This window comes from Elephantulus edwardii, unplaced genomic scaffold (genome assembly GCF_000299155.1).
Source record: "Elephantulus edwardii isolate Elephantulus edwardi_28Jun2011 unplaced genomic scaffold, EleEdw1.0 scaffold00209, whole genome shotgun sequence".
NCBI classification, from domain to species: domain Eukaryota; kingdom Metazoa; phylum Chordata; class Mammalia; order Macroscelidea; family Macroscelididae; genus Elephantulus; species Elephantulus edwardii.
Window position 1 is genome coordinate 1,183,479 of NW_006399959.1, and position 15,759 is coordinate 1,199,237.

At 43.8% G+C, this 15,759-nt stretch overlaps 1 protein-coding gene across 1 annotated transcript in view; it reads left to right on the forward strand.

The window, feature by feature from the left end:
* The window catches only part of CORO7 (coronin 7), a 106,703-nt gene that overhangs the window by 2,558 nt on the left and 88,386 nt on the right, over window positions 1-15,759 (forward strand). The window contains exons 4-5 of the mRNA XM_006897474.1: window positions 9,292-9,362; window positions 10,718-10,901. Of these exons, the coding sequence (XP_006897536.1) occupies window positions 9,292-9,362; window positions 10,718-10,901 (255 nt within the window). The remainder of the gene's footprint in view (window positions 1-9,291; window positions 9,363-10,717; window positions 10,902-15,759) is intronic.

A 15,759-nucleotide genomic window follows, 5' to 3' on the forward strand; every position in this document is an offset into this window, starting at 1 on the left:
CAAAGATGACCTCATCTCACATGAGGTCAGAAGGAGGCTAATCCCTGGAAAAGGAGATTATGCTTGGAAAAGCAGAGGGTCTGTGAAAAATGAAACCTTCAGTGAGATAGGTAGACACAGTAGCTACCACACTGGGCTTGAGCACAGCAGTTATAAGCATTGGGCAGGGAATTGTTATACACTGGAGGTACCTCAACAATAATACCGAACAGTTAGCAGCTAACAGCAACATGCTGTATGCCAGGCAGTGTCCTATATATTTGCCGTTCTCATTTATTTACATTTGTCAAAACCCAAAAACTGGTCAATACAGGAGTCTTAATGTCATCAGGATCTGAGAAAGACTCACTAGCAAATTGCAGTATACAGATGACTCAATCTTGTTTGCAGAAACTAAAGATGACTTGAAGCACTTAGTGAAGAACATGAAAGAATATAGCCTTCAATATGAGTTACCGTTCAACATCATTAAAACAAAAATCTTCACTACTGGACCGATTAGCAACATCATGATAAATAAAGAAAAGAATGAAGTTGTCAACTATTTCATTTTACTTGGACCCATAGTCAATACCCATGGCAGCAGCAGTCAAGATATCAAAAGGAATGTTCCACTGGGGAAATCTGCTATCAAGGACCTCTCAAAGTACTGAAGATCAATAACATCAGTTTAAAGACAAGATGTACCTGATATAAGCCATGGTATTTTCTGTTGCTTTATGTGCATTTGAAAGTTGGACAATAAATAAATAAGACCAAAGAAGAATTGATGCCTTTGTGTTTAATTGTGGTGTTGATGAAAAATATTCAGTATCTTACAGAATGGCAAAAGATCAAATGTATCTTATAGAAACTGTGACCAGATTGCTCCTTAGAGGTAAGGATAGTGCAACCTCAGCTCACATACTTGAGGCATGTTGTCACAAGGGTCCTTGGAAAAAAAAGCATCGTGCTGGAAATGATCAAGTCTGTGACAGAGAGGAAGACCTTCAGTGAGATAGACTGACATAGTGATTGCAGCAGTGGGCCTGAGCATGCCTCATTTAATACCTGGCCTCGTTTTGACTGTTGATATTAAACTTTTCCATCCATTCTTTCCATAGATGTAGTCAGTCTGATTCCATGTAGTCCATCAGTGAGGTCCATGTGTCTAGTTGCCATTTGTGTTTTTTAAGAAAGGTGTTTACTATGAATAAATTGTTGATAGTGCAAAATCCTTCATCGGGGCCCAGGCCTAGGCCCAGGTTGTCTGGCTTCCACTCTCAGGAAGGGTAGAAGTCCAGATTCAGATTGCCAATTGTAGGGGAAACCTTCCTGCCTGCTAGTTCTGGAGGAAGGTCCTGCAGCATCTGGAGGCTCCTTTCAGCCCTCCATGAGTCTGGACCTTCCCTGGTGCCTGGAAGCCTCCTAGCACAGGAACCAGATGCTGGAGGTTGCTTTCCACTCCTGGCAATTCTTTCTTGGTGTCATTGAGATCTTCCTTTCTGCTTCTTCTCTCTTATTACTGCCCTGTAACACAAAAGGGGATAAAGGTTAAGCCCCTCCTCAGGGCTCTGATGGGATTAAAGGTATAGATCCTGAAAGGCCACCTGGGAGCTGGGCAACATTCCACACTGACTGTACCTTCTGAGACACATTCCAGTCTGCCTGGTGTAAGACAACTATAGCCAACAGAAAGGAGCACGACCAACAACCACATTTTGCATGACTGAGCAGCTCCTTAGTTAGGAACTAACAAAGGGCATCTGTTCAACACCCTCCACGGAGAACTGCCCACACCCGGCTGACTGCCCTACCCCCAACCCCTACCTATAAAGTTTAGCCTGTAATTTCCTCACTTGCAACTTTGCCACCTGACCCTGCCTTTCTCTAGCCTCAGACAGTAAATCTGCCCGAGAAGTATTAATAAACTCTTTTGTTTCCCTTCACTTAGTTTTCTGCGCCTTTTTTACCTTACAGATCCTACCTCTAATTCTTTTTCAGTGGCCTAGTGGTAAAAAGTTGCCCTGCTAACCCAAAGGCATTCAGTTTGAATCCACTAGTTGCTCTGAAGGAGAATTATGGGCACTTTCCTCCCATGCAGTTTACTGCTTCTGAAGACCATTAGATGGTCAGTGTTTCGTCACTTCTGACTCATTGACACCCAACAACAACATTTTTACAGCTTTGTCAACTCATCCTTACGAACTTCCATGTTATATTAGTGCATATGTGTTTTTAGGGGGATCATAGTTGAATCCATGAAAATTGGAAAACTAAAAATATGCATGTGATATGCTTTATTTGAGGTCTCATTCTCACAGTTCAAGAGGCTAGAATCTAAATGCAGGGTGCCAGCTCAGCTGTAAGGACAGGCTTTTCCTCTGTCTGGAGGATGACCCATGTTCCATTCAGCAGCTGTGGGCCTGTTGTTCCTTGAGCTTCCTTGGCCTGTTCCTTATTGTTCCTTGACCTGTTTTTTCCTAGTGAGCTTCATTGTCAGTTCTAAGGATTTCTCCCACCTCCATTGGGTCCTTGTCTCCTCTCAGCCTCTGTGGGCATGCTTTTCTCTGGAGATCTCCATGTGTTTGACTTCCATTTTCCTCAGGCAAAGAGTTACATGCAGGGATGTGTTCTTCTTTCTTGGTGGTAGGAAGTCCTTTTCTCAGCTTGTTTAACCTCTTTTATATCACAAAAGAGAGTGTCTCAAAATACAGCCTAATCCTGTAGATTGCACCTTACCTTATTAACATAACTCTTCCAATCTTGCTTATTAACATCATCAAAAACTCAAAACCCAAACTCATCAGCATCAAGACAGAGCCAACTCATAGCTGACCCTCCAGCAGATTTGCAGAGGCTGTCAATTGAACAAGAGAATATTGCCCATCTTTTTAGAAAAATACTTATTATTATTAATTTCAATTAACATTTACAGAGATTTTGGATTTCCATTCATTCATTGTTGCACTTTTCTCCCTGCCCACCCCTCCCCCCAGTTTGTTCTTCTCTTTGAAAAGTAAAAGTTCTTTTATTGTTTTACAGTCCCTCATTGCCCATCTTTCTTCTGTGGAGTAGCTAGTGGATTAGAACTGCCTGCCTTTGAGATGGCAGCACAACTCCTTACCCAATAGGCCACCAAACTTTCCCTCATCTCCAGTGGTTAAGATTCACAAATTGAGGACAAATAACTTTGAGGAAAGGTAACTCAGTCTATGACAGTGTATCTGTTCTCCTCTGATGTAAAGATAAGACCAGTCAAGGCGTTTAGGGCCTACTGTACTCCAGGATGATAATGTCTTGGGTTGAATTGTGTCCTCCTGAAGTATGTACATGTAGTGATGTAATGAAGAAGTTATGCAGTGATTCCCATGCTCTGATAAAATAGTTGCAGGAGTATTAAGGGTAAACTTGATCCCCTCAAAGATCTGATAGTTGGGTGGGGAGTTCTTCTTGGATGTGGGATGAAGGAGGAAGAAAGCATGCAGAAGAGGGAGACATCATTTTTACTGGGAGTTGCCACCTAGTTACTAGGCCTCAGCAGCCCTGTGGACAACAGTGCAGCCTTGCCTTGTCCTCCGTCGTTCTCACACTCTCCACCATGCTCAGGCTCACTGTTGTAGTCATGGTGACAGTCCATCTCATTGAGGGTCTTTCTCTCTGTTGCTCATCTTCTTTACTTACCCAGCATACTTTTCAAGGACTTACTCTCCTCTTGACAACATGCCCTAAGTATGTGAGATCTGGTTGTACTTCCTGCAAGACAAATTTGCTTGTTCTCCTTGTTCATGGTGTGTTTGAAACTTCTAACCAATACCATAACTCAAAGGGTCCAATTCTTTGGTCTTCCTTATTCATTGTTTAACTTTCAGGTACATAGAAAGCACTGGAAAATGACATGGCTTGGATCAAACACACCTTAGTCTTTACACTGACATCCTTGCTCTTTAGTGCTTTAAAAGAGATCAAACTGACAGGTGAGTGGTGGAAGGGGGACCTCAAGACCACCAAACCAAAAGAATCAGGAGTGGAGTACATTCTTTGGACCCAGATTCCCAAGCTAGAAAACTCCTGAAACCGGGAGACACTTGGAGAAAGTCTCCCCCTAGAGCTGGCGTGCTGAACTAGGACCTCTAGTTCCTAAACTGTGAAACCATAGGTTTTTGTTTGTCAAAGCCATCCCCTTGTAGTTCTGTGATTGCAGCACTGGAGAGTCAACAGAGACCTCATGATAATGTAACTGAAAATAGCATCAAAAACACTGTTTTCCCAACAAAATTGTGTTCACAGGTACAAATGCTAGGACTTGAATAAGAATGATAATAATAGTAACAGGGTATGTAGAAGTTCTGAACTTGCTATATGCTATTATTTACCATCAAGTTGGAATCGACTCATAGCATACCCTCTGGTGGCTTTTCAGAGGCAATTAATTGTACAAGAAGTGATTGCCCATGGAGCACCTGGTGAATTTGAACTGCCTGCCTCAGTATTGAAGCACATCTTGCCACTAGGTCATCAGAGCTCCCTTACAGAGCTTGCTGTATAGTTTTTCTATAAGTCCAAGATGGCTCTGAAAAAAGTGCTTTTAACAAAAACAGAGACAGAGGAAGTGAGTGTAGATGAGCTAGCTGATGTCCTCCCAGGAGTGAATGAGTCAGTCTGGCTTAAGGGGTAAATCAGGCCATTTCTCTAGGAGATAGAGGATGTGTCCACTCGGTCTTTTTCCTTATTGCTCTCACTGGTTCTGGCCCTCCAGGATCCCCTTGCCCCTTCTGAGAAATCCTCTTCAACCCCTGCCCGTGAAGCCTGCACCTTGGAGTCTCCCCCGTCACTGGTTCTTGTGTGTCCTACTTCCCATTGATGTCTGGAATAGGCATGTGTATTTCCTTGTGAGGGGCGGATTCCTTCCCTCTGGAATCCCTCCAGATGCCAGAAACTATCATTTTTGAAGGTTTACTGAACAGCATATAAGGCACTGAGCCACCAGGACTCCTTCTGTGAAGATTACAGTCTTCGAGACAGGGACTGGTATACTCTCCCTCCATGGTCACTCTGAGTCAGACTTAACTCACGGGCTTCTCATGAGTTACAGCTTCAGCAACCTGGTCGAGGGTTCCTGTGAGTCACAGCTGCCTGGATGTCAGTGGGTTTGAGTTCTGAATGTGATGTCATGCAAATATCCCTGGAGGTGTCGCTGACACTGGGATGCAAACCCTGACTGAGACAGTGGTGATTCAAACTTGTGCTTGCCTTGCAGTCTCCTGCCCCAAACCTTCAAAGACCCATTCAAATGCACCTCTTCATTGAAATAGTCCTAGTAACAAATTAATAAATTTTTGTTCCTACAAAATTCTTTTATGCAATCTACAACCTTATTTTTGTCCCAAAGTCATTATTTTCCAACTACTAGTTCTTCTTTGTTTCCAGTCGTGATGGATGGTGAAGAGATTGAGATTATAAACAGCTTTTGTTTGCTTGGCATCACAATCAACATTTTTGGCACCAACAGTCAAGAAATTACAAGACTTAATTGCTTAGGGAAAGTCTGCTGTCAGAGATCCCTCCAGAGTACTTACGAGCATGATGTCAGTCTGGAGACTAAGGTGTGCCTGATACAGGCCATGGTCATCAGAGAGCTGGACAGTGACTAGGGATGATAAAAGGAGAATTGATGCCTTTGAACTGTGGTTTTGGAGAAGAGTATTGAATATACCATGGATTGCTAAGAGAATCAACAGATTTATCCTGAAGAGGGTTAAACCAGGCTGCTGCTTGGAGGCAAGGATTCTAAAGCTTCATCTGACATACTTTGTACATGTTGCAAGGGTCTCCTTGGAGAGAGATGTCATGCTGGGGACCATGGAGGGACAGTGCAGGAGAGGAAGACCCTCAATGAGATGGATTGATTCAGTGATTGGGGTAATCAGGGTGGGAGTGTCAGAAACAATAAGATTGGCACAGGATAGAGCAGGGTTTAGGGATCTTGTACATTGGGTCACTATGAGTCGCAGGCAACTCAACGGCACATAACAGCAACACAAGTTCTTTGTTTCCAACTTTTGTGTCCCAGGCATCAGTTATTATTAATGTATTTTTTAATGCATTTTGATCCAATTGATCACTCAAACTACTCTTGAGTGGGAACTACCTCCTAGCTGACCCGGCAGCATGTTTTCAGGATGCTGTAAATTGAACAAGAGATTGCCCTCTTTCACCCTTGAATCTACTTGTGGTTTCAAATCTCCAGAGAAGAGCTGCCTGTGGGTTAGCGGCAGAGGTGTTAATGTCTTAGTCTTTGGCTACTGGTTGGTGTGTCAATTTGAATAAGAGTCATACTGTCAGGCCGTGAGGAGCTCTGTTGGCCTCCATAGATGGTTGTGCTGTGAACCTAAAGACTGCATGCTTCTCTGGCAGTTTGAAAACCCAATGACTCTGCAAGAGAAAGATGTATAGTCTATGACAGACAGAAGATGAATCAGTACCTTTGAGCTGTGGTCTTGGAGAAGAGTACTTAACCATCCCATGGACTGCCAACAAACAGACATATCCTGGAGAAGGTGCAATTGGGGTGCTCCTTAGAGGCAAGGATGGTGAAACTTTGTCTCACATACTTAGTGTATGTTGTCTGGAGAAGCTAGTTCTTATAAAAAAGACATCATATTAGGAAAGGTAAAGGGTCAGAAAAGAGACCTTCAACAAGATGGATTGACAAAATGATGTAACAGTGGGCTCAGGTATATATCAGAGATGGTGAGGATGGTGCATTATAGGGCAGGGTTCATATTTGTTGTTCATACAGTCACTGTGAGTGAAGGCAACACAGTGACACCTATTAGCAAAACCACTCTGTGATTTACAACCTCAGAAACCTGCTGGAGGCTCAGCTATGAGTAAAAATTGACTTCATGGCAATGAAGTATTGGAGTTTGTAAAACAGATTTTCCTTTATGCCATGGGATATTATCCTGTCACTGATAGCATTGATAGAACTGGACCATTAAACAATATCATGGTAAATGGAGAAAAGATTGAACTTGTCACCAATCAGTTTTCTTTTACTTGGATCAATAGTAAACATATGTGGAAATAACAGTCAAGAAATTAAGAGACAGTCTGCATTGGACAAATCTTGTTTCAAGAACCTCTCAAAAACACTAAAGAATAAGGATGTCTGTTTTAAAGACAAAGGTGCACCTGACCCAAGCTGTGGTGTGTTCAGTTGCTTTTTATGCATGTGGAATTGGACAAGGAATTAGAAAGACTGGAGAAGAATTGATGCCTTTCAATTGTGGTGTTGATAAAGAATACTGAATATACTGTTGTTCTTTACTGTTGAGTTGGAATCAACTCATAAGTTTTCAGAGGTTTTCAAACCAATCTCCAGAAAGTTTTCAGAGATAGTAAATGATATGGGAGGAGACTGCCCATATTTCTCCCACTGTAGAGCTAGTAGATTTGAACCACGTACCTTTGGGATGACAGTGCAACTCTAGAGCATTAGAGCTCCTTCATATGTGGATATGCACACGTGTATATATTGTTAGGTTCCTTCCAATACATAAGGCACTGCCAAAAGCACAAAATAATTTTTCTTATAAGAAGTGTATTTGAATGCTTCTCAGAAGTTGGGATGGTAAGACTTCATCTTATGTACTATGGGCGTGTTGTCAATAGAGACCAGTCTTGGGAAAAGGACATTGTGCTTGGAAAAGCTGAAGAGCAGTGACATAGAGAAAGACACTTAATCAAATGTACTGATGCAGTGGCGGTAACTAGAGCCTCAGGCAAACCACAGGTTGTGAGGATTTGACCGAGTTCTATCCTGCGGGTGTGTGGACTTCTGTCAGAGCTGATGTGTTGGGACTAACAGTAAGACCTGTGGTCACTGTTACTGGTGCTTAACCGGCATCTGATGGATCTGATGAGATCTTTCTGGAGCCTCAAGGAATATTTATGGTGAAGTGGGGGAGTCCACTAGTACCTCCTCAAGAAAAGATGAAGGTAGACCTCTTCAGTTTTACAGCCCTGCAAGTCCAGTGGAGCGATTCTCTCTGTCCAGTGAGCCACTGTGAGTCACAGTCAGTTCACTGGCAGCAGTTTGTATAAATGGCCTTTTAAGCTGCTAACCATTAGGTCAGACATTCAAACCCACTAGGAACTGCACCAGCGAAGTATAAAAATCACCTCTGTAACATTCACAGCCCTGGGGAACCCCTCACCCCCAGAGAAGCATGGGTGTCACTTCTGTAATGTTCACAGCCCTGGGGACCCCCTGGAGAAGCATGGGTGTCACCCCTGTAACATTGACAGCTCTGGGGACCCCCAGAGAAGCATGAGAGTCACTCCTGTAATGTTCACAGCCCTGGAGACCCCCGGAGAAGCATGAGTGTCACCTCTGTAATATTGACAGCCCTGGAGACCCCTGGGGAAGCATGAAAGTCAACTCTGTAATGTTGACAGTGCTGGGAATCCCAGGAGAAGCATGAGAGTTGCCCTTGAAATGTTGACAGCCCTGGGCACCTCTTGAGGCAGGTCTCTGTCCCAAAGGACCACCATGCATCACGGTGCAATGTATGGCTATGGGCAGGTTAGAGCTGTCACTTCATTGTAGGAGGGGACTTGGACTAGGTTATTAAGTTCTGTAGACTAGTTGTGGCTTACTTGGTTATTTAGACATCCCTCAGACCTATCTTTGTCATGAGTTTTAATTAGAAGGAAAGGTGGCAATGGTGGTTGCTCTGTACCAGCAAGTTGGAACCAACCCATAACTGACCCTCCAGCAGGTTTTCAAACACAATAAATCACACAGGAGGATCTTGCCCATCCTTCTCCTGCAGAGCAGCTGGTGGATTTTAATAATGGACCTTTGTGTTATCAGCACACTTCCTCACCACTAAGCCACCAGAGCTCCCTAGAATGCTCGGAAGGGTGGAGTGAAGTTTAAGTATAGAGAGTGGGGTGGGTGGCATGTTCTGTAAATATCCAATGTTTCTGCAGCATTTGCATCCCTGAGGGCTTGGGTGTAAGAGGACACAGGAGACTGGTGCTTTGAGAGTCCCTGTTGCCAGTCTCCTGAGGCCAAGTGCTTGGCAGGGCTCCTGGGGACAAACATTACAGAAAAATCTGTAGTTGTTGCCTATGTGCCTTCTGCATACAGGCCGTCTGTGTCTCTCTCTCTTTGTCTCTCTGTCTGTCTGTCTGTCTCTCTCTCTCTCTGTGTGTGTGTGTGTAGGGGAACTTGTCTCACACTGTGCTTGGAAGCAACATTCTAGAAGTTGCTTCTCAGCCTGGCACCAATCTTTTTCACAGGCCTCATCACAGACTTCGATTTCTCTCACTTTGATGACTTCCTCCTGGCCACGGCCTCGGCAGATAGGACGGTGAGTGGAACCTGTGGGGGGATCTCCTCCTCATTGGCTTACCCTACCCCACCCTTCGTCTGGGGTCTTCTGACCTCTGATCTGGGCCCTCCCATCCCATCAGGGCTCAGGTCCCACTGGCCAGCTCTCAGCACTAGCTAGGGCAGGCAGATGTCCCTGGATGTTTCATATGGTTCCTGATCAACTTCTAGTAGAAAGGTTGGCATCAGATACACCCAGTAGTGCCATGACGGGAAAGGCCTGGCAATCTGATTCCATAATGATGGCATCCAAAAGTTAGCCCCATGGCTTAACTTTTAGCCAACAATAGACAGGTCTATAAGGTGACCAGTAACATAAGAGAGGCACTCATTACTTAGAATAACCAACTTTATAAAGTTAAAAAGGTATCATATGCCCAGGGAGAAAGTTCTGAAGGCAGAAGGATGAATGGAAATGAGAATCACAGGGAGGAAGTAGAAAAAGTGAAGTTTCATTGTGGAGATTGTCGTTAATGTCATAAAACAAAATGTGTGTGAATAGTTGAATGAAAACTTGATTGTTTGTATATTTTCACTCACATCATAATTTAAAGGAAAAAAGTAAGAAATGGTATTTGTATGGCTTCTAGCATCACAGCAACACATAAGCCACCACGGTAGGTCAGACAGACAATATCAGGAAGAGTCTCCGGGGCTGCATGCAATGTCAGGAAGAGTCTCCGGGGTTTAACACACTCGGTTCTGTGCTTCTGTAGCTCTGGTGGCCTAGTCTGTATGTAGGAAGCTGTACTGCCAAATCAAATGCAACTCTTCTTAGGCAGTTCAAATCCACCCATGGCTCCAGGGGAGAGAAAGGGTGCTCTCCTCCTGTGCAGATGACAGCCTCCTAAAAAACTGATGGAGGGTCAGCTGTGAGTTAGTTCCATCCTGATGGTGGTTTTATCCAGAAACAGCACTAGGAACACTGATCAGAGGTGGGAGCTTTGGGACCACCCAGAGTGTCTCAGAAGTAAGACGTAGGTGGACTTCCAGAACCCAGCCAAGTACACACCTGGGCTTCCCACCAGCTATCAAACTGTATAAGATCACAATTTAAAATCCAAAAAGCTGTACTGAGCGTGGTTCTGTTCTGTAACAGGGTTACGTGAGTTGGGTTTTGATGGGAGCAGCCAGCATTTTCACGTCCTTTGGCTCCAGCGTTTTCACATCCTTTGGCCTATACCAGCTCCCATCTGCTTGCTGGGAACTGGTGGAGATAACCTGTGACCCCATAGGCTGAGGTGGGCACTAAGCTTTGGAGGAGACCCAGCAGAAAGTCCTTCTCCCTACCTAGCTCTCCCTACCTGGCTCACACACATTTGGTCTTTCTCGCAGGTTAAGCTGTGGCGGCTGCCAGGCCCAGACCAGGCCCTTCCCACAGCCCCTGGACTGGTACTGGGTCCTGAGCCACTCCAGGTGAAAGTGCTGCAGTTTCACCCGACCACTGATGGCATCCTGCTGACCACAGCTGGCTCAGCTGGGAAGGTCTGGGATTTGGCCAGGCAGCAGCCCTTTACAGGTATGGACTGGACCACCTTCCCCATCCTGGGCTACCCCCATTCAGACAGTACTTTCTTTGTGTTTTGGAAATTTGTACTTAAGTGTCTGAACAGTTCTTTCCACCGTTGGCCTCCAGTCTCTATATCCTTTTCCTGTCATTGCCCTAACTAGAAAGCCTTTGGTTGTGTTGGTTCTAGAAACTTGTTGTTGATGCCATCAAGTTCCCTCTGACTCACAGTAAGCCTGTGACCGCAGGTGAGAAACTTGTCCTAATCATCACTACCCCCATGTTCTCCACCATGCTCAGGCTCACTGTGTCGATCCATGGCACTGCAGGTCTTCCTCTTTTCTCGGTTTCTCAGCATGATACCTTTTTCCACAGACTGGCCCCTCTTTTTTTTTTTTTCAAATTTATTTTATATTGGTTTGATTATGAAGTTCATATTCATTCTTATGCTTCATTCATACTGTGGTTCATACAATCATTTCCATTCATTGTGTTTTATAAAATTAATTAATATTGAACTATGCAAACAAATGCCATCTTTCCAGATCCACACTGGATCTTTCTCATTTCCTTTACCCACCCTCTCTCCACCTATCAAACTGTGCAACCCTGATTCACAACACCCCCCAAACGCATCCTCACCCCTCAGCTCTTACCCTACCCTTCTTAGATCTTCATACACATTTTACTAGTTATCTTTTTATTTCTACAATAATAGTCTTATACAGTACTTGTCCTTGGGGGACTGAGTTAGTCCACTTAGCATAATACTCTCCAGTCCCTCCCAAGTTCGGTGGTAATTTTCAAATCATTGCTACTGAGTGCTGCTTAGTATTCCATCAGATGAATGTACCACAGTTTTTTAATCCATTCTAGTATAGTTGGCCATTTGGGCTTTTTCCATGTTCTTGCGAAGGTGAATAACGCTGCTATGAACTTTGATGTACAAGTCTCTGTTTGTGTCTCAGTTCTTATTTTCTCAGGGTATATTCCAAGCAGTGGAATAGCTGGGCCATATGGAATATCTGTGTTCAGCTTTTTGAGGAGATGAGACTAGCCTCTCTTGATACGATGCTCAGAGTATGTGAGATGAAGTTTCACTATCCTTGATGCTAAGGAGCACCCTGGTTGCACTTCCTCCGAGACAAATGATTTGTTTATTCTTTTGGAAACAAATAGCAGTCAGTACTCTGCTGTACCATAACTCAAAGATAGCAATTCTTTGGTCTTTCTTGTTTGTTGTTCAACTTTCAGAAGCATATAAAGCAAAAGAAAATACAGTGGGTTCATCAGACACATCTTACTCTTTAAAATTATGTCCTTGCTCTCTAGCACTTTAAAGAAATCCTTTACAGCAGTTTTGCCCAATATAATGTCATTTCATTCCTGGACTGCTGTTCTCATGAGTGTTGATTGTGAATCCAAGGGACAGCTTTGATCTGGAGGCTAAAAGGCCTGGGCTATGGTGTAAGCAGCAGGGCCAGACACTCTTTGAAGGCCCTAGAGGAAGATCCTACTCCTCCTCCAGGTGGGTTCTTGGCATTCCTCAACTGGCAGGCACATTGTTCCCAGCCTCCCTCTTCATGTGTCTTGGTGGTTGTGTCTCCTCTTGTTTACCTAAGGACACTGCTCTTGGTGGGTGAGGTATGGCGGACAGTGCTGAGCTGCTAACCAGAAGGTGCACTTCGAACCCACCAGAGGCTCCCAGGAAGGAAAGATCACCGCCCTAAAGTATACAGATAGTTGAAGAAAAAAACAGTTGTCTTTGTAAACTTTCATTCAAATGATAATTACAAAATCAGTTAAAAAAAGAAAAGATTCTAGCCTAGACAATTCTGTAGGGCAGTTCTAATTACTCTATCTCTTGAGGAGTAAGAAGGAACTGATAATAAGAAGGTTTTTCTGACTTCGACCTTTGTAAGGACCTCTGGGTACAAGTGGTTAAGTGTTCAGCAGCTAACAGAAAGGTCAGCACATCAAACCCACAGAGAGAATGTGCTTCTCTAAAGATGGCAGCCTTGCAAACAGCATAGGGAAGGTGCACCCTGACCTATGGGGTCACTTGGAGGCAGGGTCTCCATTTAGTTTTCATACTGGATTTGGGCCAACTTCTATCCAGCGTAGCCTCTGAACTTTTCAGTTTGTCTGATTTTATGTGTTTGTTATTGAGCACATACACAGCAGAGCACACTGCAGTTTGCCACAGTACCCGGAGCACTCCCTTGTATGATCCATGCTTCCTCTTCTTTCCACCTTCTCCCCTCCCCATTCTTAGAAACTCCCCACCCAACAGGTACTCTCATTTTTTCAAGTTAACTGTTGTCAATTTGATTTCATAAAGATCTTTAAAAAAGCAAATGAAGTTCTCAGTAAGCATTTTTTTACTACTTAAGCCAAACTTTTAAGAAATGTGGAGATTTCAGAGTATATTTTGGTTTAAAGTTTGAAAATTTCTTCAGGACAGTATTTAATTCCCTAAAGTAGTTCATTTACAAGTGTCTTAAAGAGCGCTTGAGTGCAAACACTTTAGGAACTCAGCTGCTTACTGAAAAGTTGATAGTTCACGGCTGCCCAGAACTGTATGTATATAGGAGAAAGTGCTGCCAGGCCAGTCCCAAAAGTTCACCCCTGGATGACTCCATGCACAGTTCTGCACTGACATATGGGGCGGTATCACCCCCAAGTTCATCCCTGGATGACCCGTAGAGCAAAGTTCTGTACTGACACATGGGGAAATACCATGAGTTGGAATCACCTTGACAGTAACTGTTTGGCTTTTTACAAAACTGATTAAACAGATAAAAAAAACCAGTTGAGTATACTGAAATTGATTCTGACCCACAGTGGCCTATAGGACAGAGGGCAACTTCATACATGGTTTCTAAGCCTGGAAATCTTGATAGAAGCAGATGCCCTCATCTTTCTCCCACAGATAACTTCAAACTGCTGACTCAGCAGCTAAGTGCTGAGTACAACCAAACCCAACGCACTGGCCCCAAGTCAGTTCTGATGACCTTTGATCTACAGCAGAGTTGCAAGCTCCAGAGGGTTTCCTGGGCGGTGAATCTCTGTGGAGCAGAGCCTTTTCTTTCTCCCTTGGAGTGGCTAGTGGATTCAAACTGCAGACCTTTGGGTTAGCAGCTTGATTTGTTCTGACCATGCTTCTAGGCTTCTTTTCCAGGCTTCAAAGCTTAGGATTTCAGTATGTCTTTTGAAGGGACAGATAGAGGTCATAACCATCTTTAAATAACTTTGTCATACTATAATGCCTTGTAATCCACTTCCTGCTTTGAGGAGTGAGGGTCTTGCTCTATACACACACACACATACATGCAAACGAATACTTACACATGTATGCACTCACACGCAGTTTTACCACTGTTATTATCATTAAGTGTTGCCTTAGGTTCAGCTCTCCAGAAGAGCGAATTTGTTGAAGTTGATATATAGACAGACAGACATGGAATGAGACTAAGAGCGTGCACTCTGTGATGTGGTATGTTACATGGTGCTCTGCTAATTGAAATGTCAGTGATTCAAATCCACTCCTACCGTAAAGGGGGAAAATGACAATCTCTTCTCAAGAGAGATTTGTTGTTGTTGTATACCATCGAACTGACCTGTAGCAGACCCTCCAGTGGGTTTTCAGAGACAGTGAATTGCACAGAAGGAGATTGATTGCCCATCCTTCTCCTGCAGAGTAGCTGGTGAATTTGAACTATGGGCCTTTCTGATTGCAGAGTAGCTTCTCACCCCTAGGCCACCAGAGCTCCCTTTTCTAGAAAGAGATTTATAGCCTTGGAAACCAGATGGAGTATCACTGTAAGTCAGAATCTTCTCCAGGTTAGTGAGTTATTTATGTGTGTGTGCATATGAACACACTTACACATGTAGGTACACAAGTACACACATCTGTATACATATGTTGTTGTTAGGTGCTGGTGAGGCCCTGCCAACTCAAAGCAACATTTGTCTGATCGTGTGCCGTCCTATTTCAGTCGCTGTCTCAGTCAATCTCGTTATGTGGCTTCCACTCCCTCTTGGAACCTCTACCTTTCTTTCTCATACACAGTGGATACACATATGTGGATGCTCGTACATGTGCATGCACACACATACACAGGGGATGGGCAGAGCTGGGGACAGGTCAAGGAAGAAGATAGAAGAATAGGTTAGCTCAAGGAAATGGCTCATGGCCTTGTAGAGGCTGACAAGTCCCAGGCTTGGGTCCCAAGGTGGATAGCAGAAGGCCCTGGATAGACTGGGAGAAAAATGTAGGGAAAACCCCAAAATGATAAAGACTGGACTTGCTGGTTACAGAGAGCTCTAGTCACTTAGTGTTAAGGAGTTGTGCTGCCAACTCAAAGGCACATGGTGCAGAATGATGGGCAGTTAACTGTCCCTGAAAATTCACTGAAGGTCAGCTATGAGTTGATTCCAAATTAATGATACACAACAACAATAGGCTTAGTACTGGTTAAGTTGACACTGATGGAAACCCTGAGAATATGGTGTTTAACACGTTGCTGCAAATGACGTCAAATGTGTTTCTAAGCACGGTCGTCAATTTACAAGTGTGCGGCAACGTCTTAAGCATATTTTTATATATTCATATATGCTCATTTATGCTAACCCCCATGCCTCAGTTTCAGCCAAATTGACCCATAAGATAATCAGTAACAACTGGAAGGAACCACACTCGTTAAAACAATCAACCACATTAAAACAACTATGAGATATCATCTCACCCCAGTCAAAATAGCAGAATTTAACAGAACAGCAAGCAACAAATGCTGGTGAGGTTGTGGGGAAACTGGAACCCTTATTCACTGTTGGTGGGAGTGTAAAATGGTGCAACCCCTGTGGAAAG